The 27,940-nt window shown below is 35.1% G+C and overlaps 4 protein-coding genes across 7 annotated transcripts in view; 1 reads left to right on the plus strand and 3 right to left on the minus strand.

The window, feature by feature from the left end:
- The window catches only part of LOC139109576 (pre-piRNA 3'-exonuclease trimmer), a 140,736-nt gene that overhangs the window by 4,712 nt on the left and 108,084 nt on the right, over nt 1–27,940 (plus strand). The window contains exons 3-4 of the mRNA XM_070668730.1: nt 1,154–1,317; nt 1,616–1,654. The gene's annotated coding sequence lies outside the window, so the exon portion shown is untranslated. The remainder of the gene's footprint in view (nt 1–1,153; nt 1,318–1,615; nt 1,655–27,940) is intronic.
- Nucleotides 1,517–4,077, minus strand: LOC139109578 (troponin C, isoallergen Bla g 6.0101-like). Its single transcript, XM_070668736.1, has 5 exons — nt 3,888–4,077; nt 3,639–3,666; nt 3,420–3,563; nt 3,082–3,333; nt 1,517–2,537 (listed from the first exon to the last, which is right to left on the minus strand). Exons 1-5 carry the CDS (start codon nt 3,888–3,890, stop codon nt 2,503–2,505), a joined length of 462 nt encoding a protein of 153 aa, XP_070524837.1. The 5' UTR covers nt 3,891–4,077; the 3' UTR covers nt 1,517–2,502.
- LOC139109580 (troponin C, isoallergen Bla g 6.0101-like) lies at nt 4,077–6,363 on the minus strand. The gene is made up of 2 exons (XM_070668737.1): nt 6,012–6,363; nt 4,077–5,857 (listed from the first exon to the last, which is right to left on the minus strand). Exons 1-2 carry the CDS (start codon nt 6,145–6,147, stop codon nt 5,571–5,573), a joined length of 423 nt encoding a protein of 140 aa, XP_070524838.1. The 5' UTR covers nt 6,148–6,363; the 3' UTR covers nt 4,077–5,570.
- Nucleotides 8,799–27,940, minus strand: part of LOC139109577 (carboxypeptidase N subunit 2) — an 81,002-nt gene continuing 61,860 nt past the window's right edge. For 3 of the 4 annotated variants that reach the window (XM_070668735.1, XM_070668734.1, XM_070668733.1), the window contains 7 exons: nt 18,172–18,772; nt 17,385–17,607; nt 16,981–17,120; nt 16,590–16,742; nt 15,143–15,323; nt 14,894–15,033; nt 8,799–14,537 (listed from right to left, as the gene is read on the minus strand). In XM_070668735.1, the coding sequence (XP_070524836.1) occupies nt 14,269–14,537; nt 14,894–15,033; nt 15,143–15,323; nt 16,590–16,742; nt 16,981–17,120; nt 17,385–17,607; nt 18,172–18,532 (1,467 nt within the window). In that variant the 5' untranslated portion in view covers nt 18,533–18,772 and the 3' untranslated portion in view covers nt 8,799–14,268. Of the gene's footprint in view, nt 14,538–14,893; nt 15,034–15,142; nt 15,324–16,589; nt 16,743–16,980; nt 17,121–17,384; nt 17,608–18,171; nt 18,773–19,987; nt 20,740–27,940 lie in introns of those variants that run through there. The other variant, XM_070668732.1, reaches the window with a different exon arrangement.

Genomic DNA, 27,940 nt, shown 5'->3' on the forward strand with positions numbered 1-27,940 from the left:
TGACCGAGCTAAACCAGTGAAAGGAACTTTTCTTCCGTATAAATTATTACAAACGGTGCCTCGTTTACCAAAATATCTCGGATAATCAGTGCGGAAATACGAGTAATTACTAAACAGAAACTTGATTTAAATCGCAAGATATATGATGATAGTCTCGTATTTTATCTTTATGATCGAGATATAATATATCTCTTATATATAACCAACATCAAAAACGTAAAGCAGAAATTTAGTTAAAAATTTTTTTGTTTTATTTTGTTATCAGAAGTAAATTACTTGCCATTTACGATAGTTATATATAAACTATAAGCTATGTTTAACGTATTGCACTTTTACTTTATTACGTCCGGGATAAAGCAAAAAATATGTCTTTACGTTTAATATACGTCTATCATAGTAATTAAATATTAATATAAAAATACATGTAAACTATTTTTTATTATTAATAGATTTTTAATTATAAAATGTTTTATGTATCCTTTATAAATGCAGTGATATATTCCAAACTAATTTAGTTTTAATTTTAATTATAGAAAACTAAAAGCGATATAAAAAATTTTAATTTATCGAAAATATGATAATTAACATTAAAAATAGTGAAACGGAGAAAATATTTTTTTAACTTCGTATACTGCATACTACACGCAATTTCACGCATAACAACTTAAAATATTAGTAAGTTTATTTTAAGAACTGTTCCAATTCAATTTCATTATTACAATTCTGATTTAATTTTTTTCTTTAAATTGGATGATTCTTAAAATAAACTTATTAATATTTATTATGCGTGAAATCACGTATAACTTTCACCAGACAAAAAGTTATTTTATTTTATTAAATTATTTTTATATTATTGAAATTATTGCATAACGAAATTATATTGCAACAATGCTCGAGTTCATTGACTGTAAAAAGAAACGGAAGGTCGTTAGATTAAATCATCGAGACATAAAGTTTCGACACTTCTGGTTTCAGTGACTCTGACAAATAATTGTAGTTTCAGTAAATCTTTCTATAATTAACTATATTCTATAATAATTCCGTGACTGAACATTTTTGATACCCGATTTAGTAATGTTTTTCACAGCATGATTGCATACGGTGGGACGTTTATTATGAATGTTAACTAAGTAAAACTTTTTCTTTGTTTTAGATAAGGATCCAGTGAAGTGGACGTGCAGTCGTCGCCGTTCTATTTCGTGAGTGCCGATAAGGAGTGGGACAGAAATAGGGATAGTGCGCCGAAGGCTCGCATCCGAAACTGAGAGGAGGAGGAGGTCCAGGAAGGGCATCACGCTTCGGCGGAGCAACCCTTGGGTAAGTATTATATTTTAATTACAAAGTTAATAGCCCTTCGTTATTCAACTATACCGTTTTGTTATTTTGATACTCGGGAATAATTAGAAATAATAGCGAATTGAATAATTAGTAGAAAAAGAAGCTGTACATTTTAGAAAAATTTAATTTCTTTGAAATCTTTTTTAAAATCATAAACAATTTTGTTTTTAATTGTCTAACTGAAAAACTAATTAGAGCCACGCAACAACTCTGTTTTTTAAACGACGATTACTTTCTTCAGCATCTCTACAATATAATTTTTTTATTTATGTTACAGGATTATTGCAGAATAAACTCCGCTGCTGCGCATCGATCGGTAAGTCAATTTCAAACATTTTCTGTACTAACACTGTGGGGGACTGTATATTACTCGTAAAAAAAATTATATTAATACGATCACGGTAACGCGTTAAACCGGGTAGGCGTGAGATATGCAAAGATCGCTGACGCGCGACGTACGTGGCTTCGCACGACAGGGCGTACCGTATTCCAATTAGCAGAGCCGACAATCGAGCACACAGATAGCATAGTTCTGCACGTGCAGACATACGTACGATACGAATGTGATACAAAAAAAAATTATATTTTAAACACACAAATTATAATTGAAACATCTGACATTTATTAGGAAATTCAGAATCTGTTACAATGTATGATTTAGGTTCAAAGCACAAGAGCGACGTAACAGACTGTCGTAGACGTATAGCAGCACACATGCCTTAACGTATGTCTACAACATGTGTATGTGTGTTATAGAAATACATTAAAGGTTGTGCGCTGGTATACGTCCACGACTTAAGTCTGTTACGTCGCTCTTGTGCGTTGAGCCTTACGTAGAAACTTATGAAGAAAGGCGCGCCTTGCTTACTTGAACACGACGCACAGCTTCGGGCATCGGGAAATATCGTTCAGGTGCAAGACGCTCAAGCGTAAAAAGAAATGAGTACGCAACATTTAGGCATATATTTAGTGTTCACTTTAAACGATAAAAAAAAAACTGAACGTCTGCCAATGATACCGTGGGTGATCGCAAATCCAATTTTCTGTTCGGCTGTAGTTTAGTAGCTTGTGAAAGCGCTTAGATGAAAAATAATCGGGCGTTGCCAATTGCGCGCTTAATAACCAGCCTTCGGGTGCCCATCTTCATTACCAGCGCCACTTACTTTAGTCGTCGCCTCCTGTCATGACTTCCATAAACTCTGAAAGCGCGTAAAATGCGACCGTTAGCGTAATCAAGCGGCGCCTTGCATTTCCCGCGGGCTACAAACTTGGGGAACCACCCAAGGCGAGAGACTTATTGAACGTTCGATCGACTTTGCTATTAGTGCTAGTTATGTTAAGCTTCACTGACATTGACATGTACGAAACGAATTTACTTGGCTCGGGGCTTCGTAACTTGAGCACATTTTGAATGAACTACTTGGCTTTTGAAATATCTCACATTTTATCGCATCTCGCAAATTGCAGTCGTTAGGTGTAATTTCGAACATTTCTTAACATATTATTACTTCAAATGTCATTAGTTTTTGAACGTATGCCATAATTTTAATGGTACTGACAAATGTGTCAGTATATTAATATTTAATTATCAATTAATAATTGATAAGATTGTAGCACTAGTAAAAATTTTCTATAGTTTATCATTCGTTAATGTCTAGTTTGGTAAATTAAAACTTCACGATTAATTCAAATTATATCACAAGATAACGAGAAAAAAAAAAAATAATAATATAACAAAAGTACCGTCAAAATCGAGTGTTCCTGAGCCATCTGCGTCGATTTCTTCGATCATTAAGTCGAGTTCTTCCGGTGATAACTTGTCGTCTAGCTCGTGAAGAATGTCACGAAAGACAGCAGTGGTGATGTAACCATTCCCTTCTTTGTCGTATAATCGGAATGCTTCACGTAATTCTTGTTGCATCGCTTCTGTATCCTCTTCTACTAAGAATCTAGCAGCTAGCGTGCAGAATTCTTCGAACTCAAGTTCTCCGGAACCTGTGTAAGAAAGTAAGCACGAAGAAACGTTAAGCGTAGAGTAGGTGATCGATAGATTGATAGATAGATAACGCAATTTTTTTTACCATCTTCGTCGATTTCACTAATGATTTCCTGTAATGTGTTTTCACTGAGTTCGTGACCTAACATAGTCAATATCGTGCCCACCATGTTGGAACCGATGCTACCCTTTTTTTCGTGATCGAAGGCATCGAAAGCTTTCTTCAGCACTAGAGATATTCGACATAAAGAAATATAATTTTATTAATATATTCTGAATTTTTTTTATTATAAAATATACTTACGAGCTAATTGGTCCTTGTTTAGATCCTCCTAGAATCGTGAAAGATATTTAATTAATATCCGTAATTGTACAAAATATTAATTTAATAGAAATACGGTCAAATATTTCACTTTGGTTATTGAAACATTTTTATTTAACTTAATATTGTAATAATAGCTAATTGTAATTTAAATAGTGTACTTTTTCTTACGAGAATGTTGAGATTTGTAACTTAATATTTTCGCGTTAATTAAAAATACGTGAAACTTGCCATAGCGATGGTCAATATACGTGTTGTTCGTGGTACGTCGACGTTGACGGTTTCTCTGGGTATGCACCAGTTTCTGGCTGTGGACTTCTGTTTTAAGTGATCATAACGATGATCTTCTGGCACGTGATTGACCAAGTAATGTCTGCATTCGAGTCTAGCGGTTTTCAAATTCGTCGAGGACGGTCTCCCCACTCTATTTTCTTAGACGCATTTTACCTAATTATGCAAAACTTGTGGTAACACATTTAATTTCGAAAATCATCACACCGTTGCTAGTTATAGATTCGATTTATCTACAGCTGTTCTAAATATTCTCACGTTATTGCGTTGGGAAAATTAATGCGAATATATTGCACCCGATATATCTTGATGCAAATAATTAATTGTGACAGGAAACATATAACGCGTAGGGATATTAATTAAATCAAAGCTTATTTTACATATTTATAACAAAACAAACTAAATGTGTTAATAACCGAATTAACAGACTCGTATATTACTTATTAAAAATTAACGTTAAATTTATTGATACATTTTTGCAATACTTTATGAAAATAATATTTTAAATATGTGATATTATATACGGTGAAATGTATTTCTTACCGTATTTAATTTTGTTTTAATTCATAATTGCAATAAAATTATTGTGAGTTTTTCAATCGGGTCATTGCGTAGACACTTTACGATTAGAGCTTGGAACGTCATTGTCGGGACCGCGTATGCAGTTTATTATGAAATTTTGCAAGATGTCTAAATAGCAAAATTTACGAGCAACATAACGTGTGACTGCGTGGACGCAACAATAGACAGAATTGGCACATCGCCGGAGAATTCATGGGTGATGCTGACCCAAGACGGTTCTATGCAGTAATTGTGCATGTTGTATTCTTAGAAACCTAATTATAAGCTCATAATGCCCGGTGGCTGTTATTATATTTAGGCGATTTTACCGTTCATTTCTGAATGTAGTCGTTTACCACCGTATCCATTGTCGAACTCCCTTGCCTTTGCTACTTTTTTTAAACGAAGCTTATAATTGATTACACCGTTGTTATAGAATTAAGCGTATACTGTCACGGTTAATGCGTGTGAAACACGTGCCATCGTTGCTGCCAAACACGCGATCATATATAAGTATCAAATGCGATCTCTTGCTCTGATATATAGTAATTTTACGGATAATATTTTTTTATATAATCGACATTTATTAATTTTATTTGGCATATACATTTTAAATTCATAATTACTTACATATAATTACGCTATAAATAGCAAAATATACTATAAAATTTTGATAATGTCTAATAAAAGTTAGTTAAAGTCCCGATAAAGAAATATAATATTGCAATCTCGACAAACACTTTATTTTAGAATATCAATAATCGTTTATAGCTGATAATTAACAAAAATTAAAAAATGGTTTTTCTTTGCCACCTCGTTTTGCAATTTTGGAAAGTGTACTTTCAAACGATTTTTCTCGTATATAATAAACGAGCGAACTTGTACTTAGATAGTTTTGAGATTTCGGCTTTGTTTGTATAGGCACATTCGTTGTTCGATATGGGCGATCGACATTTGGTGCACTTGGGTGCCAAAATCATAATTTATCCTGTCATGACTTCCATGAATTCTGTAATGTAAACTCCGAGTTGGTCAGGTATGCATAGACGAAGACGAAGTGAATTAACACCTGTGCACTACGTAAGATCTCTCACCATCGAAATCGAGCGTGCCAGATCCGTCAGTGTCCACCTCTTCTATGATCATGTCAAGCTCCTCTGGAGATAATGCATCATCCAATTCGTGAAGGATGTCTCTGAATACGTCAGTAGTGATGTAACCATTGCCTTCCTTATCGTATAATCGGAATGCTTCTCGTAACTCCTGTTGTATTGCTTCCGTGTCAGTTTCTTCTTCAAGAAAACGCGACGCAAGCTTGCAAAATTCTTCGAATTTTAACTCACCGGTTCCTGAAATAAAATTTGTTTCTTTATTTATTATGATTGTTAGTAATGGATTTTATATATAATATAAGCATTTATTGGGACGAAAAATTTGTTCGTTAAATTTGTTCGAGTAAATTGTTATATTTTTATTGTTTAGTATACCTTAGATTACATTTACCTGCTGTATCAATTTCCACAATAATTTCTGCAAGCTCTTCCGACGACACTTCGTGACCAAGCATACTTAGAATTGTGCTTACCATATCCGTACTTATGCAACCCTTTTTGTCGTGATCAAACGCGTCGAATGCCATTTGCAAATCTTTTTAAAACAGTTATTTTTTATACATTAATTGAAAACATTAATAATAAAAATGAATATTTTAATACGCGAGTGTACTTACGAGACAATTGATCTTTGCTAAGTTGAACGTCTTCCTGTATAGATGTTGAACAGACATTATTTTTAATGAAATAATTATTTTATTATGTATATTATTAAAAATTTACTACAATAACACAACACAGACAACAATTTTCCGCGATTTTTACTAATACTACACAATTATTTTGGACATTTTTTATATATTTATACAAAAATTACCATATTGTTGAAGTTCACTGTTTGGAAATTACCGAATTAATTCGATGTAAAATTGAAAGATTAACGCGGGTTTAGATGTAGCTAACTTACTCTACCGATTAAAAAGTCTTACTGAGCCGTAGTAAACTAATTAGCAGCACGCACAATACTATAGATACACATTCACAATCGGTGTTAATAGATCATCGCCAATCATTTGAATCGAACTTGCTATAAAAAGACTCTTATTTAGGACACCGTTGTGTCGCCGTCTCTTCGCAAGACAATTAACGTGCTTAAGCATTCAATTAAACATATGAATTTTCTAAATCGATATACTAATAGTTTTAAAAATTAATATTATACGACGTTAGTAATTGCCGGTAACAAATATTTTTATTATATTTTAATGTATAAAAATATTTAATTAATTTTAAGTCAATATAATTAATATTTGTTACTTTGGTTAATTTGATTCAAGACGATACAATCTATGGGAAAATTTGTAACATTTCTGACGTAGATGATAGCTATAGTTAGTTGGTTTCTTCGCACAGCGAACTAAGACGAACATGAAAACAATTATACATTATACGATACATCGTATCGTACATATAGCGGTTTGGCATTCCATCCTTTTAGAGGATTGCAGTGGTTTACTGACAGCTTGTACGCGAAAAAATAATCATCTGGCAACTGCCTTTAATCTCGATATATCAATCTCCACCAGCCAATCAGATAAAGCTTTGATGTTAAATCAAACTACTGATCTAACAACTAAAAATAATTCTGGGGAATCGCTTCATTACCATAATAAACGGCTCATTGCAAATAACTAAATTTAGAGCAGTTGCAGGTGCACGCTTTCATCGATTATCTTGATTTTATTAAATTGTTAACGTATGAATTTCATTTTTCGTATTCTGTAATTTTCAACAATTTTTTTTTTTTACATTCTCTTTATCGTAAATTTACGTAATTATACAGTTTTATTTTTAATGTATAGAAGATACATTCGTTTAAAAATAAAACATTTTATTTCTTATTTTTTTTTACCTTTGTTTAAATTTGTTTAAAATTAAACGATATTAATATCGTAACCTATCACATGTGTTTTAAGAACCTGACATTGACTTTGGGATGTTAGCCAAATTTAGCTTAGCCCAAAACAAATCAAAAGTTTAAAATATATTTATTAGTTAAAATTTTGTAAAATATAAATACATGTATAGCGCTGAAATTATGGTAATAAAGCAAAGTTTGAATTTAATAATATAACTAAAAAGCGGTGATAATGACTTGACTTTTCGGTTTATATTGGATTTTTTTTTTAATTTCCATAAATTTGATTGCAATAATATTAAATATCATAAATAACATACATTGTCGGTTTATACGTTTGACGATTCTTTAAATCTTTAAAATGTTATAAATTAGATTTTGCGCTAGTGGTAACGGCGTGACATTCGTTCTCCTTTAAAGCTCGGGAAGGTAGTACAGATATTGCGTCTTGGTTTTCAAACAAATAACATATTACTCAAAAGTCTTTCCGCCAGTTTCGAAAAGAGATTATGCATTTCACGATTCATTTACTTTTTCTCATTGTCAGTATCATTGAGTATCGTTATACCGTAACGAGCATGAGAGTGGCGCTTACGAAATTCTGGAGAAATTAAGAGAAACTGCGAGTGGCGATTAAAAGCATACTCTTGCTGACCAGCTTGAATTTGGATTCGTATGATATAATTAGGCTGAAATATTTCAACAATAGGTTGATATTATTTAACGAACAGGTTGCGTAACTCGTTTCTGATTCAGTAGGAGAAAGGAAATTCTGGACTGTGTTGACGTATCGTGATCTTTTTAGACTAGTTACGTTTGAATGTGCATTGTTGGCGTATCGAATTAAGGAAACGTTGCTTGAATCCGGATGAGTAACTAAAAACCTACATTTTCAACTTCTCGTGCAGAAAAATTCCGCAATCGTAACGGTATTATGTGCAAAATCACACAACATTTGACATAATTACTTGCACATTAAATACTATTGCCATATGATGCTGTCCGATCGATATGTACCAGCACATTTTACGTGAATGCAAATCCGAAATCTGTCTGTGTTTGACATTGATTAATGTTATCTCATGTACTTGTCGATACGTATCGCGTATTAATTACGGGTATCGTTAAAGAGAAACTTCGATGAATCACACTTCGTGCTTATATTTTAATCAAATTACATATGGAATGAAAAGTTTTATATTAACTCGTTATATTAAAATATCTACGTATTTATTCGGTATATAAAAAAAAAAGAAATCTACGTTTAGGTAATTAGTTGAAATGAAATAAATTAGGGGGGAAACAAATTAACGAATAGTATATGTTTGCTTATATCATTTTTATTCATTTGAAAGATTCACATATACACGTTAATTATTAACGACATAATAAACAATGACATATAGACATTAGAATTTGAGTAGCGAGTCGCGAGTCGATAAGGGAAAAATGTCTCATAATACATACATATCACGTAATAATTATCATATAATGACCATATATATTTAACATTATGTATAGACATATACAGACGAAGTTTGTGTATGCGTGTGTCATATAATAACCACATATTTAACATCGAAATAACATTAGGCGTGATTTAGTCTCGTGTTCGTGTATTTGTTTAGGTATGAGTGTACGTAACTCTGCCTACCTAAGAGCATCTATGCGGAAAGACGTAGAGACATGTGTATAATTGATTTAAGAACTAACTATATTTCTTTTTATATCTACTTTCACATGGACTTTATTCTTATACGTTAGAAATACATGTTCTATATAGAAGACAGTGAAGAAAAAAAGATGAAACGCTTGTAAAAGCATGTTAAGGCGTCTACGCCCTTATCGAAAGAACTCCGAACGAACATCAGCGATCGCGAGCATTCGCCGGTGACTTGCAGTGATTAATTTGTATATGAATATTCGCGTTTCGCTGTTCGTCCGGTGTTAATTCGCTAAACGTATACACACCTTTAGACTAACGTGTCGTGTTTCGACCGTGTGGGTAACGTTTGCAATTCGTCTTTATGCCGTGTACGTAGTGTATACTGTAATGCTTGTCAATACAGATATGAGGTTTCTGGAGTCGTGCGAAGAAGCGACGTGTGAGCGAGCACCGAGATTACAAAGATACATCCTTCGATCAATAGTTAAGCTCCATTTATCGTCCTTACACGCGGGTGGGTCCTGGGTGGGATCGTCGATAATTTCGTTTACACGTCCCGCTGACGCACACATACGTGCGTATGTGTATGTATATATGTATATATACGTATAAATATATATAGATGTATACATATACATATATATATGTATATCATAGGTATCGTCGTGCTTGCGCACATACGCGTTTACGCGTCTTCAGGGTATCGCGCGCTATTAAATGAAGTAAGTATGAGGAGCAGGTCGTGTTCCCGTCGGGCGTACCGACAACGATCCGACCACATTGTAAGACGCTGTACAAAAATATCCGCTTATAATAATTAGTAATAATAATTCGGCGCGCCCGACGAGCCGGCTCCTACCGATATGTCTCGACATGGTTCTGCGGGCTCGACGTTCGGCGATCTATAATCTTTTCGGCCACCGCGGCAGCTGACAAGTATTCTTCACTGCGCGTTATTCGTGAAACTTTAGAACTGGAAACAATTCCTCTTTGACTTTATTCAATTTTTATTCAAGTAGAAGTTGTAGAAGACGCAGACAATTTTATACGCAAGCACGAGTACAGTGCTTTTTCATGTACAGTAATCAGAGTGCCTTAGCAGTATGCCGCTATGATGTTCGGCAGAAAAGATTAGAGTCGCGCAAACTCCCGTTTTCGCTTTTGCCTCTAAAATTTATCTAAAGATATATTCTAACATTCGAGCCGGAAGTTCTTTAACGAACCGAATTTTCATATTAGCAAATGATTAATTTGAAGCAAACTTTTGCCGCGATGACATCTTTGCATTATCGATTTAGTAAAAAATAAAATAAATATGTATAACAGATAAATATTCGATTTTAAACATTTTTATAAAAATAATTAAAATATAAAATAAGCAATGGGCATTTTTTATTATATTTCTGAACAGCAATTTTTTTTTTTTTTTGTACAATAGCGTAGTATGCATTCTGAACTTCTGACTCGGGTAATTATGCTATTTAGCTAATTTTACTTTCATCTCTATCAACTTTTTTTTATACTTTAATGCTGTTCACACACTGTCGTTTTCTTTTTCTCTTTAATAATCACAAATAAAGATTTCAAAGTAGTTGCAAATTATTTGCATATATTTATAAAGAAAAAAAAGACGGTTAGTTGATCAGATATGCCTCGTACGAATCCTAAGCTAAATGTAGGGCCTGCAGAGGATCGCATTCGGCGTATCATTAATTTTTATTATTTAACGTATCAAGACAGATCGATATACTACGCATGCTGTTTTATTAAAATAAAAATACTGTAATTGACACAATGAAATAAAGCAGTATACAAGAAAGGGGACTCTATGGATTTTAAATCATAAAAATTAATTTTACAACGCCAGTGTGCGTCCAGCAGGTTTTATATTATTATCAATAACTTTTTAGAAAAAACATTTAGTGCATATATGTATATATAAGAGATATAGGTATATATAATATATATCTTTTATAATTGTAAAATAATGCGTAATAATATATATATATATATTATATGTAACGTACATATATATGTATATATATATGTATATGTTAACAAATAAATTCTCTTAAATCTCGTACGTTCACGATATGTATACGATCTTTAGTCGTTATAGCTTCGTCAAGCCTTAAATCGACTTAGTTAATCAATGTATCTTACAAGTAGACTTGGGCGTATAAATGATATGTGTACGTGTGTATATGATATCGTCGCGCGTCTCTGCCTACGCATTCGAAAGGGAAGATCTCAGCTCGAAAATTAATTTGCTACATTAATCATATAACTTTTCTGAAGTATACGTAATAATTTTATTACGTTAAATTAGCCATAAATAAACAAACTTATCGGATTTCAATTTTTATTTTGAAATTACATGAAATCTTACAGTAAAATATAATTTTTTCTTTGAATTAATAAGTTAAAGCAGAATATGTTCTCAATATCTTTGTCCGCACTGAAATACGGAATCCAAATGTTTTCTGACAGCATTGAAATTCACTTTCGAAAATCTCGGCTTGACACGCCATGTATCGCATAACTTTAATATTTCGCCATGCGATCCATGCGTCTTATAAATAATGCCTTAGGCTTAATTCTATCTTATTTTCATACGGTATCGAATAGCAAAACACATGTTACTTTCTGCGTTAGCACTGTCCTGTGAACTACATGTCTTGGATCGATCGATCTTCCGCGCGTTTACGCCAAGAAAAGGTCTTGGTCGCCGAATATATTTGCCGAACAACTTTTCGAATCGAAACGCGCGAAAATATATATTCTCATATGCCACGATCTTACGTACGTAAGCGGAAATTACTGTTAACAGAAGTGAAATCTTTTAAACACAACTGACGAATATTAGGCTCCAAATATTTGTGTCTCGTGTTTCGTGATCGTCGCGAGCACGTGCATCGCATATGTTTCCTTCTGTAAGATGATGCAATTTTAGTGCACACGTGAACTGTCGCGGCGGTGAAGTAGCCGTGTCGTAAAGCGAACGCAACGAGGCGTTTGAATAATCGCGTTTGTACTCTACCGGCTTTGACAAGTGTCGGTTTCCTGTTGAGAGTATCGTTGAGAGTATTACGTGTCATCAGCACAGTCGTTATCTCATTTCGCGTAGTCGGGTCTTTGCGAATCGAGTTAAGTATTGGGACGATCTCAAGATCTTAACGGGCGGGGACATTCTAGCAGAAAACTCAATAGAAGATAAATTACGCGCGTTATTTTATTTTTAATCCTCGGTTTTAATTGACTCATTTTATATCTTGATCAATACGAACCGTTTATGGTATAACGAATTTAATCAAGTTTGAATGACCCACTTTCGGACGGTTTGTATTTCTGATGAACATAAAACGTTTTGTCCGATCGAGTAATTAAATCTTAAAAAAAAAAACAAAAAAAAATTTTTTCGGTTAACATAAAGAACGATATTCACTCGCAGATCGTGGAAGATCGTGACATGTGAAAAATGCGAGGGTGTCCACTGTTCGCAGCACTTTGTTCAACAGGAACGTATTGATATGTATATAACGAGTGGCCCGAAAATCTGACTTTCGGTCACTCGAATCCGCTAATGAGTATACTACGCCTCGCGCCGCGAGCTTAATGGATAACCACGAAATAATTGGCAACGATGCTGATATGTAACGTTCTGGTGAAGAAAACTCGTGCGTTCTTCGCGAGCGAGATTTCTACGGTCCACTGATCGATCGTGCGATCGATTCTTGTTCCTAGCAATCGCTCAGATCCTATACCATCAAATCACAAAAAGAAAAAGCAGCGACACTTCGCTGCTTAATAAGAACTAAAAGTATGCACTTCATTAGTTTTTAACCCGGTAAAAGTCTCACCGACGATTTATCATTAACAGATCGCAAGTTTAGATATGCACTGTAGTTGCCATGGTTCTTTGTAATTCGATCGTAAAGCATCTGAGAGTTCTATAAATAACAATGACATTATTAGAAATAAATCCATCGCATAGCAAATATATCTCCTACGCACTGCTCGTTATATTAATATCTAGCGATCCTGCAATGTCTCTGATTATCATTTCGACATGCGGAAGTTGAAAGGGATTGCTCATGATACTGACTTACTGCAACGATTAACTTTTACACGATCATTGTACTTTCACGAATTGCATTTCACGGGCTTGATCATACGCAGGGAATAAACATTGGCTGATCATTAAGCGCTACTGCAAAAATTGATATATGTATATTATAGTACTCGTAATTTAGAAACTACAGTGAAAAGAAATCTAAATATTTCGGCATAGTAGTTTCTCGCGGGCAATAGATTGTCATATCGAAGTAATCGAATCAAAGGCTCGACAAGAATTTTTATAATTCTGATTCGACTTAAGAAAAAAAAAAAGAAAAAGAGAATTATCTCGGAAGCATCTGGCAAGTGCACAGAAAATTTTCAAAGCGTACTGAATTATTAAAAAATCGATTGTCGCGGTTACCAAACGCTGTTTGATTGTCCACGCGGGATCGCATCGCATGAACGCGTGTTTATACAGAAAAAGCAACCGTTGCTACGCGTATAACATACCTTCTCGCACACAAACAGACATATGTCCTCGCGTGCCTTCTGGGAAATAATAAAAAGCAGCTCGGAGGGCGAAAGAATCAATCATTCCTACCCTTCGATCGTAGCAATCCGTTCGAATAATGTATAATGTTAGATGCTCGAGGCTTCTTTCGTCAGCCAGTGTTCAAATCTTGTTATATATTCGGCCGATCGTGACAAACGGACATCGTGATAATGCGCCAACTTTTCGTGTCGTAACTCCCTCGCGCCATTTCCACAACAGGCGTCTATCACGAATGCGTTACATTATCGCGATGATACGCGATAAGGTAATACATTTTTTTTTTTTCAATTTCTGCAAGGGGGATGGTTATCGTGACGCGTCTCCGCTATCGCGCCACGATTACCTTGAGAAGCAAGGAATTCTTTTTTTTTTATAGAACTAAATAACGAAATTTATAATAATCTACAGTAATTATGAGCCGCTAATGAAAACAGTAAATACAATTATCGATCGTTTCGTCGATATCGACACGAAAAGTTGGCCGTCTGTTATCACGATGCAGCTTTACGAGATTACACTAAAACAGCCATAAAAACGATCAACGGTAGTGTCGCGTCGACGTACATTCTACATCCAGTAGCCGACGACGAGAACTTCCCTGCGTTCTTGCCCGCGCAGCCCATCCTTTCGAGCGGAATATTTTGTACGGAATATTCACGATGTTCCGCAGCCATCATACAGACCGTCCGCTTCTTTGACATCATTTCGTCGTCCTTGTCGCGCAAATTTGAAAGCCACGCGGCGTACCATCGCAACTCGCAGTCGCAAATCAAAGGGTTATCTGCGCGAGAGAAAAACGAAGCGAAAGAGAAGTAAAATTGATAAAATCGTACAAAATAACTTGAACTTATATTGATATCCGTTTCTATTAAAAATATATTTTCAACGATCGTGATGTTATTTAATTCGATATCTTTTAATTTTTAAAAAGCTCTATACATAGTATGTGAAAGAGATATTAATGACTCTTAAAATATATTTTATTAGTTTGAATATTAAAATTAATGATTATTAATGAGATTAGATAAAAAAAAAATTAACAAAAGTTTCGGAATTATTATACGAATATTATATTTGACGAATATGAGAGAAAAGCGATATTATTAATAAACGTAGGATAAAAAAAAAGTGGCATACCTGTCATATCGATGTGACGTAGAGTGTCAACGATGTTTTCCGTAACTTCTTCTGAGATGTGTGTGAGTCTGTTGTTTTGCAAATTTAGGGTTTCTAACGAATTGAGATTTTCGAATACCAGAGGCGGAAGGACTTTAATCCTGAAAAGATCACATAGCAATGTAGATAATTTCGCTTGTTTAGGAAAACAAAAATCCTCTTTGATCTAAATGTACTTCTAAGTGTATGCGTATAAGAAGAATATATTACATATTTTTCTGCAGATTAAGGAAAGTAATAGAATCTCCGTAGCCCGTGAAAGCGTCCTCCGGCAATACCGTGATGTTATTTGCCCGCAAATCAAGGTGACGTAAGCGATGCAAACGTCGTAGAGCGTCGCTCGGTACCGAATGCAAATTATTATCTCCCAGTCGTAGATATTGTAGATTTTCTAAAACAAAAAATTGAAATTTACGAGAAAAGACGTATTAAAAAAAAAATATTAATTAACATAAAAGTAAATATCCATTTGACGTAAACTGCTTCGTTACGTGAAGAGTATTAATAATAGTTCTCACAAGGGTTACGACACGCTCAAACAAACTTCTTTAGATGAATTGTAACTAGTTATAAATAAATCAAGCTACTCGTAGTGATGAATAAACAGTCGATCGATCGGGAAGAATTTACGCAAGCATGACTCAAATATTTCGTTCGAGAGCTTTAATTGGATCCTTCAACACTGGCGAAAATAATACATGATTGAGAAGTTCTAAATGAATATGTTCTCTAGTAACAAATTTTAATTAAATATTGGACAGTGGATAAAAAAAAAAAATGTTTAAAAGATATTTGAGAATAATTCTATATCAAGGAAAAAAATGCATACTGCTGTAATATAATTCATAAATTTATATTAATATAAATAAAAAAAACAAGATATATTCTAATTTGATAAAAGCATTTTGCAATTAATATCCTTTTGCTTTTATTTTTTGATATATAAAATTATTCCAAACAAAATACCAAAATATTGGTTTATCTGTTATATTTATATTTTATAAATGACTGTTGATTTGACGAAGTTTGATTTATCTCGATTGCCAAGTTGTTCAAATGAACCGTCGATGTTCACACAAGGCTTTGGCGAAATATTATTTTGATAGTCGTGTTTGCGTTAATAGGATGCAATGAGATGAAAGGTAGTTTGTAAAGTGTCGTTCGCTCATTTATATCCACGTTCCCAAAGGAGACCGATTGCATCGCTGTAGCGTGCGGTAAATTTAAATGCTAAGCAGTTGTATCGTTCGCGACGATAAATAAAGTAGAACGTGATCTGCAAAGACTGCGGAAATTTTATGGTAAACTGAATCGCACACAAATGTTGTGGCTACATTGAGAAATCGGGGTTTCAGGCGGTTTATCGATTCTACTTTGAATTATTCAACAACTTATAATTATTTCAGAGAAGTTAACAAATGAAAATTTAAACTAACCATTGTACTCTTATTATTGACAAAAAAAAAATTGTTGGTAAAAAAATTGCTACATACATTAATAAATTAAAATTTAAAATGTTTGATTTGAGAGAAGCAGCTAAAAGAATGATTTTAGTATCAGTTCCACTATTATTTGAACATATTATCGTAAATGTTACGTTCGTGTATCCCCAGTTAACGAGTTGAACACATTTACGTTAAATTGTAACTACACTTACCCTCAAGACCGATGAACGCATTGGCATCCACGTGGGTAATCTGATTTCCGTCGAGTTCCAAAGAGTTTAATTGCGTCAAGTGGGAGAATACACGCGCCGGAACCTCGCGAAGGTGATTGTGCGCCAATCCTAATGAATCGAGCGCTTTCAGTCCTGAAAGGGTAAAACGTTTTATCGATGAGCCCATTTCATTTAATTGTATGAAATACTCGTTACGCGTTCATTTTATAAAAGCGCTTTATTTATATGCAAATTGAATACATATAGCAGATATTTAAAAAAGAAGTCGGTTTAATTAAAATTACAATTATTCCGTGAAATAAAATTGGCAAAAGCTGACTTGTTAAAAAAAAAAAAAAATATATATCGTGCGAAATAAGAAGAATTTTACCTTCGAAATCTCCTTCTGATATAGTAGATATGCGATTCTCTTGCATTTCTAATTTCTTCAATAACTCTAATGAAGATAAAGCTTGAGTTGGAATCCTCGTGAGTTCGTTTCCGCCTAGATTAAGTCTCTTGAGTCTCCGACTAAAAGCATGAGATTTAGAGAAAATTATTTAAATTAAGCTAAACTATTGAGATTTCTTTTTGTTAAAAGCTTCTTATAATAATGTAAAAGTTAAAGTTATAAATTTAGGATTTAGTTATTCGAAATTAATTGTTAGCCGAGTGGATTTTCGTCAAGTTTCGAGTATCTTTTTTAGGTTTTAAAAAATATTATTCTGATTTAGTTTTTACTCGACTTCCAAGCAGCATAGAATAGTATAATTTCAATAAACAACAGTGACTTACTTATCGAGTCCTTTGAAAGCATCTGCTTCTATAGTGGAAATTTTGTTCTCATAAAGGGTGAGAATTTCGAGTGTGTCGAGACCTTCGAAAGCCCTGCCGTGGATGGCTGTGATTTTATTACGGTTTAAATTCAAAATCAGGAGATGGTGAAGGTCTCGCAACGCGATAGATGGAACGCTACTCAGCGAATTTTGGGAGAGATCCAGCTGTGTCAATCCCGTTCCTGTAAGGAAGTGTGTTACTTGATTCTGTATTTGCGTTCGCGGAATAGCTTTATATAAACTTTATAATTTGACCGATGTTGCCTTCGAAAATCTCTTTAATCTAATATAATATCTATATAATTTTATGTATTCCCATTTTATTCAATGAACATTTTCTTTGTTAATACATATTTGATAAAACATAGCGTATAAATTTGAGCTTTATTATTCATAGTTACGTTTTGAAAAGGAATTTTTGAATGTAATGTATACTTTTAACTATGCGGGTTAATGTAATTGAATAATGTCGCGTTGAGATATCTCGCGTTCTCATTAAACTCCTAGCACACGCAATGTAATATCTTCGCTTATCTTGAACACGATAGGTGTAAAAAAAACTTATTTTACAATTTTTTATAATTAATTCCGAATGTGGACGGTTGCGAAAACATTTTAAAAGATTTAAAGGACAGGTTAAATTCGCGATCGATTTTAAATTAATTTCTGCGACTGAACGCTTTTAATGTTGACTTAAAAATTTTTTATGCATTTCCAATATAAACGAATATTGTTCGTACACTCACCGATAGAACTAAGGGAAGATTCTTCGAGTACCGCGAGGCTACTGTTGTGGATAGTGAGGTGGCGTATGTCGAGTCCGAGGAATACATATCCTTGCAATTTAGGCAGGTTGTTATGCCTGAGCCTAAGATAGAATATTATGAGATTTGGCCTCCCTTTAAGCACGGCCATGGCCTTGGAAATGTGCTGCAAGTCGGTGGACTCGCACACAATGTCCAGGCCGGATTTTTTTACGCTGCAGTAACAGGGCGCGATCTCGCCGTGAGACGGACAGACCTGCGACGTTTGCGCTAAGCTCGTCGCTAAAACGAGGCATAGCAACCACATCAGCCGCCACACATCCGATAGAGCTTGCTCCCTCATTTTTCGTGCGACTCCACGCTTCTCCCCCACAACTTTGTCACAATGGCCGACCTTTCCGTGCCTTACTTTCGCCCTCCGTGTCTATCCCCTTGGCGTTCACTCTCGCTTTTTGTCGGCCGTACGCCTCTTTCCAATCTTCCCCTCGCGCCGTCTCCGTTTCTGTACCTGCAGCCTGCTACTTAGCCTCTGCTCCTCTCATATCCATTGTTCGCTCTGCCACGGTGTACCAGTACACCGAGTCTGCAAATTAACGGAAGTTTGATAAATCAGAGAGAAATAGAATGGAACGCGATAGCAGTCAAAAACAGGAAATTTAATATAAATACATTATATACTCTCGAACAACTTCTTTAGTTATGAGACATAATAGAGACTGTGGCTCGTGCAAATCAAATTGATATTAATTTTTAATTATAACGCGGAAAAATTTTTAGTCTACTTGTTAATATTATGCAGGTTGATACTTGGTTACGAAAATAATAACAGAAAATGTATATTATATTAACAATTTCTTTGCTTATTCAAACGTAACGTATCTTTTTACAAGTTGTTTAAAATACTCATGGATATATGCAGTTACGGGAAATGCTACGACACAATAACATCGCTAAAATAGTGCAATATTTATTCAATTTCCCTTCATTTTAATATTTATTCAATAACTGTGTACTTTATATAGAAATGGAAGATGGAAATTCGCTGGAATTATTACTAGTGTAGAATATAGGACGTACATTCTGGCACGAAGCAATAATGGTGTATACGAGCGGTATTTTAATCGCACTGGCGTACCGCAAACTTATAATACGAAAATATTCATGTATAATAAACGTCAGCTTATTGGCAGCTGCGATAACTGCGCGAAACTTTTATGTAGATTTGTTAATAACTATAACATTATATTTTCATATTTATTTGATAAATCTATAAGTAACATTACAATGCTGATAACGTCTTCGTAAAAATTTATAAAAAAAAGCTAACGTACATGAACACATATCGAAAAGTAACGAATCACTTTGTTCTTTATTACGTATGTGTTAAGATCGAACACTTCTGAAATGATTAATTAGAAAGAATTTATTCTTTTTTTTTTTTTTAATAGATTAAAAATTTGCTCGTTTTATTAAATTTATAATTTAAGAAAGTAATAATTTTCATTGAAAACGCCTTGATTAAAATTTTTTTTAATAACTGAAATTACGACGTAAGCACTGGTAACACTTTATGTTTGAATATATTAGTATTTTATTTTATAATTAAATGTTTTTAAATAGGTTTTACTTTGAAAATGGAATTCTAATTTAAAGATTAATAATTAAACGTTTGAAGAGAGATATTTGTTACTGATACCTCCGATCAAATTACATTTTAACATTAGTATGTGTGTTCATTATATAATAAGCTCGCGACCTCATAACGTGTTTAATTGCTTTGTCAACCATTTAAACTCACCGAGCCATGCGGCGGATATCGTATCTTCTCCTAGCTCTTAATATACTCAACGGAAGACGTAAAATGGAATGACGATGCGTTCTCGCGTGATCACTAGGCATCGCTTATGATATCACCGTGTGAGTAAATAGTCAATCGATTATCTAATCGATTCCACTGCGCAATACAGACGTTCTTTTAGACACTCTCGCATTCTCGTTGAGCACCAGATACACTCAGGCGATTAATAAAGTTCGCACAGGTCGCGGATATCCACGTAGAGAAACTTTTCGATTTGCAAATGCGGGAGGCTGGCGCGCTTTAGCGCATTGCGAGTCGGAAATAGGTCAATTTTCCCTTTCCGCACAAATGTCAAAATCACTCTTCCAACGATGACACCTGGGGGGGAAGCTTCGGGCGACAATTGTAAATTAACACTGATATTATGCAATGAATGTGCCACTATTATGGTCGTAGCTCACCGATGCGCGCGTGAATGATTTATTTTCACGATGAACACCTTTCGCTGCGGTCTACGCGTTCCACCTACGCGGCCGCAAACCCGATCAACAAAATCGCCACGAAGCTTCCGCCACCACCCACGAAGTAATCACTTACTGCTTCCCCATTTGATAGTAATATTCGCACTGCTGTCCATCCGGCGCAATTGCGCCGCGAGAATCGCTCTCTTGGTAGTTGCGTCACGATGTTATCGTCGTTCCGCAGGCAAATATTGCCGGGATGTATCAGTGACTCGTTAGCGCGGAATCAATCTCTCGTTAATTTTCCCGGAAGAAGCACATCTGCGGTGCAATGTGCGCATCGATATCCGATACACAATTCTCTTAAACCCACAGTCGGAAGTATAAGGTACGATCGACGGTGGTTTTAGGTGGATGCTCAAAGTGATTTGTAACAATTCAAAGCGAAACCGCAGCAAAACCGACAATGCCGATAGCGAAGCTGTCGCTAAAGACTGTCTTCTGTTCAAGACGCGAAAGTGTTACAACTTGCAGAGCCGAGCTCTCCGTTACGTTACTAGTGACCGGGTGTCCGTTGGCATTATCATTGCCTGACTAATGGACCTCTTCCGGTACAGGGATCATGGGATCGCGACTGCGAGAGTACTGCTGGCCAACATATCGTTGCGTGCCTACGATCGCTGATCACGTGTTTCACGTAAAGAGTTCGCAGTTGCGAGGGAAAAGTAAAGAATAATAAAAAAAAAAAAAATTAATATTTTGACTCATTAGTTTCTCATTTGAAAATACGATGATGTTCTTTTCTCGTCTTTACATTGCGCGAAAGAATTTATAATGCGAAATCTTTTTACATCGTTTAGTAGAAAATTTCCGACAGTAACAATATCAAAAATTGACATGAAATAGCGTTCCATTTATAAATTCTATTAATAATTTTAATACTTTTAATAATTATGTAATTTTATAGATTATATTTGATATGTAGCATTGCGAGATAATAAGGAAAAGTAAAAAAGAAAAAGAGGATAATAAATTTATTACTGTAAAATTTTACAATTAAAATGACATATAATGATTACAAATTCGCAATGTAGCTTAAAATATATTATGCTGTACGTGTTGAAATGGATTTAATGCGTAACATGCTTTTAACATGTTTTTCAATCTGTGAATCGTGATAAAAAATTTGAAGATAATTCACTCCCGAGAACTGTAATTAGTACATCGAATATTTGGACGCAGACGTGAAGTAAAAATCTTTTCGGTTAGCCAGTTGACGTCTCCTAAATTGATTTGTCTTCTCTTGCCCGACAATAGTCTGCTTCGCTTTGTTTGTGCGGCGGTTGGCGTAGAATAAATTGTACAATCTAGTAAGCGAGCGAGTGAGAAAAAGAGAGAGAAGGAAAGAAAGACACTCTGTTAGATTGAATGACGTCGACACTTCGATAACGCCGTTTGCAACAGACGCGCTTTTTTCATTTTCCATGCCAATGTGCTTAGGCGATTGAATTTCGTTTAGAGCAGAGGAAAGAAAGGAAGAAAATTCAATAATCATCCCCTCAAACATTATCGGTTTTTTTTAATAATAACGCGATATAATCAAAGAATTTCTGTAGGTGATTAATTTAATTTGTGATCAATATGTATCTAATAACTCGATGATCCGTTGCTCGAATATTCAATAATATAAAACAGAACGAAGGCAATTTTATTTTTTACTTTTACTTATTATTTATCTAATAAATTCACGATGATTGTCGATTATTTTTTGCTTTCGCTTCGCTGCATGATAATTCTTGTACTTTCGCAATTGCGTGGCGTGACCCTACAGCTCAATCATTTTGATGTTATAACATTATCATATCAAGATTTTTTATTTTACCACAAAAAATTAAATCAGACGTTTCTAGTTTAGTTATTTCTAGTTGAGTTATTTAATTCGATTTAATTTGTATTAATATTTTTAAAATGCGATCTAAATTCTTAGCACGTTTTAATATTAAATGTGTGATGAGCCTGTTAAGGTTGTGTATACACTTAGCGAATGAACACAGCGATTGCGAATTTCGTTCGTCGGTGATGTGTGTTATTTTTGTAGTGATTGATTATTTTGCGAATGTTCGCGTTCGGTGTTTGTTCGCTAAGTGAATGCACACTTTTACATTTTACTAGCATACATCGTGTGTGATTAACATGCGTTATTGGGTGTAACTACGCATGCGATAGGAACCAACGTACGCGTTTCCGTGGAACCACATCGATCGTCGAACATCGCGTGCGATTAATATGCATTGCAACCGATGAAATCAAATAATTGAGTTTTTGGAATATTTTTATTGTTTTGTGCTCGCGGCGATACAACGCCGACTAAAACCGACGAATGATCGTATGTTTTGTAGATTTTATGACATGAATCCGTAATATTTGCACGATTTTATTTCGGCCATATAAATGACAACTTGTAATTATAGAGAAGTAACGCTTTCAAAATAGTAACATAATTTAATTTTGTAAGATCTTTTTTTTTTTTCATCGTAACACTTGAACTCGATTTAGATGCTAGGAATAATTAAATTGATTAAAGTATGATATCGCAAAGGACCGACTAGGAAGATTAAATTGAAACGTGATTAATAATTTATTAATTAATTGCTGTTTAAATGTCGGTCGTCTTATCACTTAACCATCTCCCGTCGTTTCGTGCAATTTAATAGAAAATCCGATTTTAATTACGAAATTCAAGATTTTTCCTTAATGTATGTCTATAATTTTAACAGACGACATAACAGCGTACTAATTGGATAGAATCTATATATACACATTGTCATTAAACTATTAACTAGATAATAATTTTAAAATGATCTCATCTTGAAAGAACCGTGTCACACTTGGCGAGCAGATTCGAACGTTGGAATATCTAAGGTTGATTGGATATTTGCATAAATCTTTTATGCATATCGCGTAGGCTTTAAGTCGCGGCATTACGGGAGAAATATCCCGCGAACTCGCAATGTTCTTAGTTTATGAAATTATTTCCGGAATTGTCCGTTATACTGTCGTCCAAGATCTCAAAATGAAATGAGACAGGTGTTCTCCACTTTTCCATTCTTTCGCGTAGTTATTTTCCCTCCAGTCGAAGGAAAGCTACATTTTCTTTCAGTCGACGGAAATCGCTGAAGTTCAGTGTATCTGTTTCGCGGACGTGTCTACCTTGAAAATGCGCGACTTTTACAAGCAGGGTTCCATTTATAATTGAACTCGTCTTTTTCGTGAACGAAAGACGGAAAAACTGTCTATCGTGTGACAATTTTGGGCGGTGTCGTGAGTAAAAAAAAAAAAAAAAAAAAGGGAGAGGTATTTATAAATAATGTTATGCCAGCGGAGAGCGGCGAATCTTGCAAAGCCATTAAATCGTTGGCTTTACAGGATCAGGCTGCATGTAATGTGGACGGATTGGAACTTTCCAAAAATGCGCTCGCGCTTCGCCGTAAGAAGATTACGCGGAAGATTATGGTACGGGCTCCCTTTGCTGTATACACATGGGAAATACGTTATTCGCATTTCCCTTCGTTCGCTACTCCAGCCGTTTTCTAGCTCCAATTAACTCGACTTGGCTTTATATTAACGCTTGCGGATATTACGTTCGCGCGAGCGTATCAATTCACGAAAGCCGCACCACATCTTGACTGAAACTTACGGTGTACATTAATCTTTCTCATCCCCTTTCCGTATATAACGTTCCGCATGCGGAATTCGTACAATGCAACGCGGTTGATAGCATATCCAGGGATTAAACCGGACGAGAGATGCTGTTGTAAAATGGTGAATTATTCCGTGCCTTGTTTTATATCCGGAAACGCGAGCGTTGTTAACACACACGTCTGATCATGTTGAAGTATCGGTACTACGTATTACTTTACTCTTTATCTCAGCAAATGTTATTCTTCGGGGGCTACGTTCGTTCGCGCGTTATGTCCAGGCAGAATCGAACCTATGCTCAGATAATACGCGGCGGTAAAAAAAATTGAACTCGCTGAAATATTCAGCAGATATTTTTGCGCCGCTATTTCAGAATTGGATTGATAAGAAGAAACGGAAGTAGCTTGGACGCATCGGAGCGTATATTTCACGATTACCGTATAACTCGCAACATCATTCATCGCCGGATACAAATGTTTTCAGTAGATACAAGCACGCCGACGACGCATTTGCCGCGAAATGCAGAAAATATGAAATACCGAATGCGCTTCTCGCATCGCGGCGTACGAATGCACCACGCTAGGCTGAACTTTCGGCAACGCTATTCGCCAGATAGATTTGCGATCCACTTTTAATTCTGCCGGAGACTGTACAATATATTCACCTTTTTAACCCCCGCGGCGGCGTGACGGGATGGGACGAATTCTAATTGAATATTTTGTTTCCGAACACAACAGGTGAAAAACTCGTATGCCCGCATTACGTTTCCCAACCCCGAGAATGTATATTTCGATCAGACTTTTAATATAAAGTTTTTACCGCGAATTTCTACGTAGATTAAAGAAAAAAAAAAATTTTTTTTTAATAACACTTTAACGATAGAAAAAGATTAAGTAGACAAAAAAGTTAATAGGATTGGAAATTATATCAGAAACGGCTCACTGATGATTTCGCCGATTTAATAATATCCGTAAAATCATAACACTTGTATGTACGTGTTATTTCTTTTACTTTTTAATTGATTTGCAATAAAACTGTGCACATGCTGCACGGAAAAGTAACGTAATAAATTAAAAAAAAAAATTCGCCGCTTGAAAAAACAATTTCGGATTGTCGTTTTAGCATTGGAATAAAAACGACCTCTCTTTAATGTAAAATCGCGTGATGTCGTGAACATTTGATACATTCCGACGTTATGCCACGACGTACGTTTTAACGTAAAAATACGTTGCGACGTTCTGTCAACGACTTGACAAATGGTCGATGAGTGCTTGAGGCAGAACGGAGGAACATTGTCCCCGAAAACCCGACAAATCGTCTTCAACGTGAAACGGGCCACGCTTTCTTTGGCGACGTATTCGTTATAGCAGCTGGATAAGTCTTAAGACGATACGACAGACAAAATATACGTCCGTCGGGTTTTTCGCCTGGCGTCTGATGCTCGAAGAAAATAGATCTAGCATAATGAAGTACCCCTCGTTACAACTAATGGCGTACCATTAGTCAAAACGCCGCGTTTGTAAGAGGATTTCGCATTCAAATACTAACGAAAGGGAGGAAGAGCGATCGTAAAGTTTCTGTTCTTTTTTTTTCTCCCGTGACCGTACAAACTCTCCAACAGTTCGCCAATTTTTTTGAATATCCAATTTGTCGTCTGTGAAAAATTACTGGAAATTTATCGCCTCGCGCGATCTATATTTTCATCTCGACAACAATCCACTTCGTGTTTTTGTTTTTTCTTGTACGAGCTTTTTCCATTGCGTGCTAATATTGCTATCGCTCGATTTTGAAACGTATCAATGCGCTGTTCTGCAACTTACGCATAATTTTAATTTTAAAATTTTTTAAGTATTTAAATATTTGTGATATTAATATGATATTACCAATACCACATTTATAAAATTAATTTTATGTAACGTTATATCACGTTCCAGGTTCTTTGTACGCTAGATTTTTTTTCGAACAAAGTAAAATTTGTAGGCAAATCTACATCCTTTTCCAATTATCGTTGAGATTTACGGAATGTAGGTATGTTTCCTGTCGGTTGTTTTATTAACGCACCACTTTACTCGTTTCTATTCGTGTTCTGCAGCCTGCGAACTATCAAAAGAAAATGGCACAAAATATTTTAGCTTTCAAACGTGTAGATAATGCGCGGGTGCGCAATGTAACTCTATTCTTCACCGAATACGCCGGTAACGATGAGTCGTTAAAGAACAAAAACCGTCGTTTTATTTTCAAACGGTGAACACACGTACGTAATAACAACCTACATGGATTAATGTCAAACTCCCGCTCTTTAATAAATCTCCGTGTTATGGTTCAATTTTCCCGGGCGAGTGTGGATGGACGTTGAATCGTCAGTGCATGAAAATAACGTTACACGATACATGAATATCTAGTCAATACATCGCATATTTCTCCGCGCACGCAATATCCATTTAATTATGAAAACAGCTGTGACGCAATTTTCGCGTAAACCAGCGCTGCAAGCGGTTTTCAACTTTCCTGTTTGGTCGATAAAAAAAAAAAGAATCATCAAATACGCGCGATATGCAAATGCGTACGTGCGAGTAATTGGGCACTCCCGTTCATGAGCTGGCCCTCTTTTCGGGCGGCATCTATTTCCCTACTGAAAACATTTCGCGCTTGAATTGTCACAGACCTTCACGAACGAGCTGCGCTATGTCCGCGAAACGTATGCAAATGCGACGTGTAGTATAACAGCGACACCGTCGCGTATCGGGAGTTCGCATATTTTCCACGACGCGACGTACATGTGCGTTACTATGGACGGATGCGTTGAATAAGGATGCGTCGCGACGTCGAACTTGGTTTCGGTTGCGGAATATGGCATTCGTTAGCGCCGGTATAACAGCTGAATGACCTAATGAACCGTGCGTGCGCCCAACACCGGATTCCTAATTAGATCTGGCTCGTACGCCATGGTATTGTCCTGTCGCGCGTATTAATAAACGGCACAATAGCGTGTCCGTCATTGTTAAAACATGCTTCATTAAATATTAATAATTGTAAGCTCGAGTTTTAAACACGTGTGACAGTTCCGTAGTTACAAAAAGGTGACATAAATTATTGGCATTTTTATCTTTTTGCATAGAACATTTATTAATGGAATTAAGCGACGTGACTTTTATTTCGATGCTTTATTATCGTCGATACGTACGATGTACGTTAATTGCTCACCGAGTGATTGAACTTAGGAGAAAACCAAATTATTTGAGAATATAAAACACACTTTATAACAATACTATAACATTACCATAATGCATTGAAATTATAATTAATCTGCATATAAATGAGAAATAAAAATTTCGAATATTTTACTAGAAAAGAGAGGAGAATTTTTCTTTTATAGAAATATTTAAATAATGAATATTGCATAATCTTAAGAGATAACGTTTTTTATATACATGTTATATCATATTTATCGTATGTCTTAAAGTGTGTATAAACTTAACGAACGTGCAACCGACCAAACAGTGAACGAGGACATTCTCAAACAAATAAATTACGAATGTTCACGTTCGTTGTGTTCGTTCGGTGTTTGCCAAGTGTATATACAGAATTATGTATATACATATATGCCTGATTTATATTATAATGAGATAAAAATAATAGTAAAAGAATAGATAAAGAAACCATAAATTACGTAGTACATTACAAGACTTCGTCTAATCACATCGAATCAGGTTTCTCGTTCTATTGACAGAATGACTTTATTCGCCGGCAGGTATAATAAACTGTAAAATCTGATTACCGTACATTATCGAGC

Source organism: Cardiocondyla obscurior, linkage group LG18 (assembly GCF_019399895.1).
Source record: "Cardiocondyla obscurior isolate alpha-2009 linkage group LG18, Cobs3.1, whole genome shotgun sequence".
In the NCBI taxonomy this organism is placed as follows: domain Eukaryota; kingdom Metazoa; phylum Arthropoda; class Insecta; order Hymenoptera; family Formicidae; genus Cardiocondyla; species Cardiocondyla obscurior.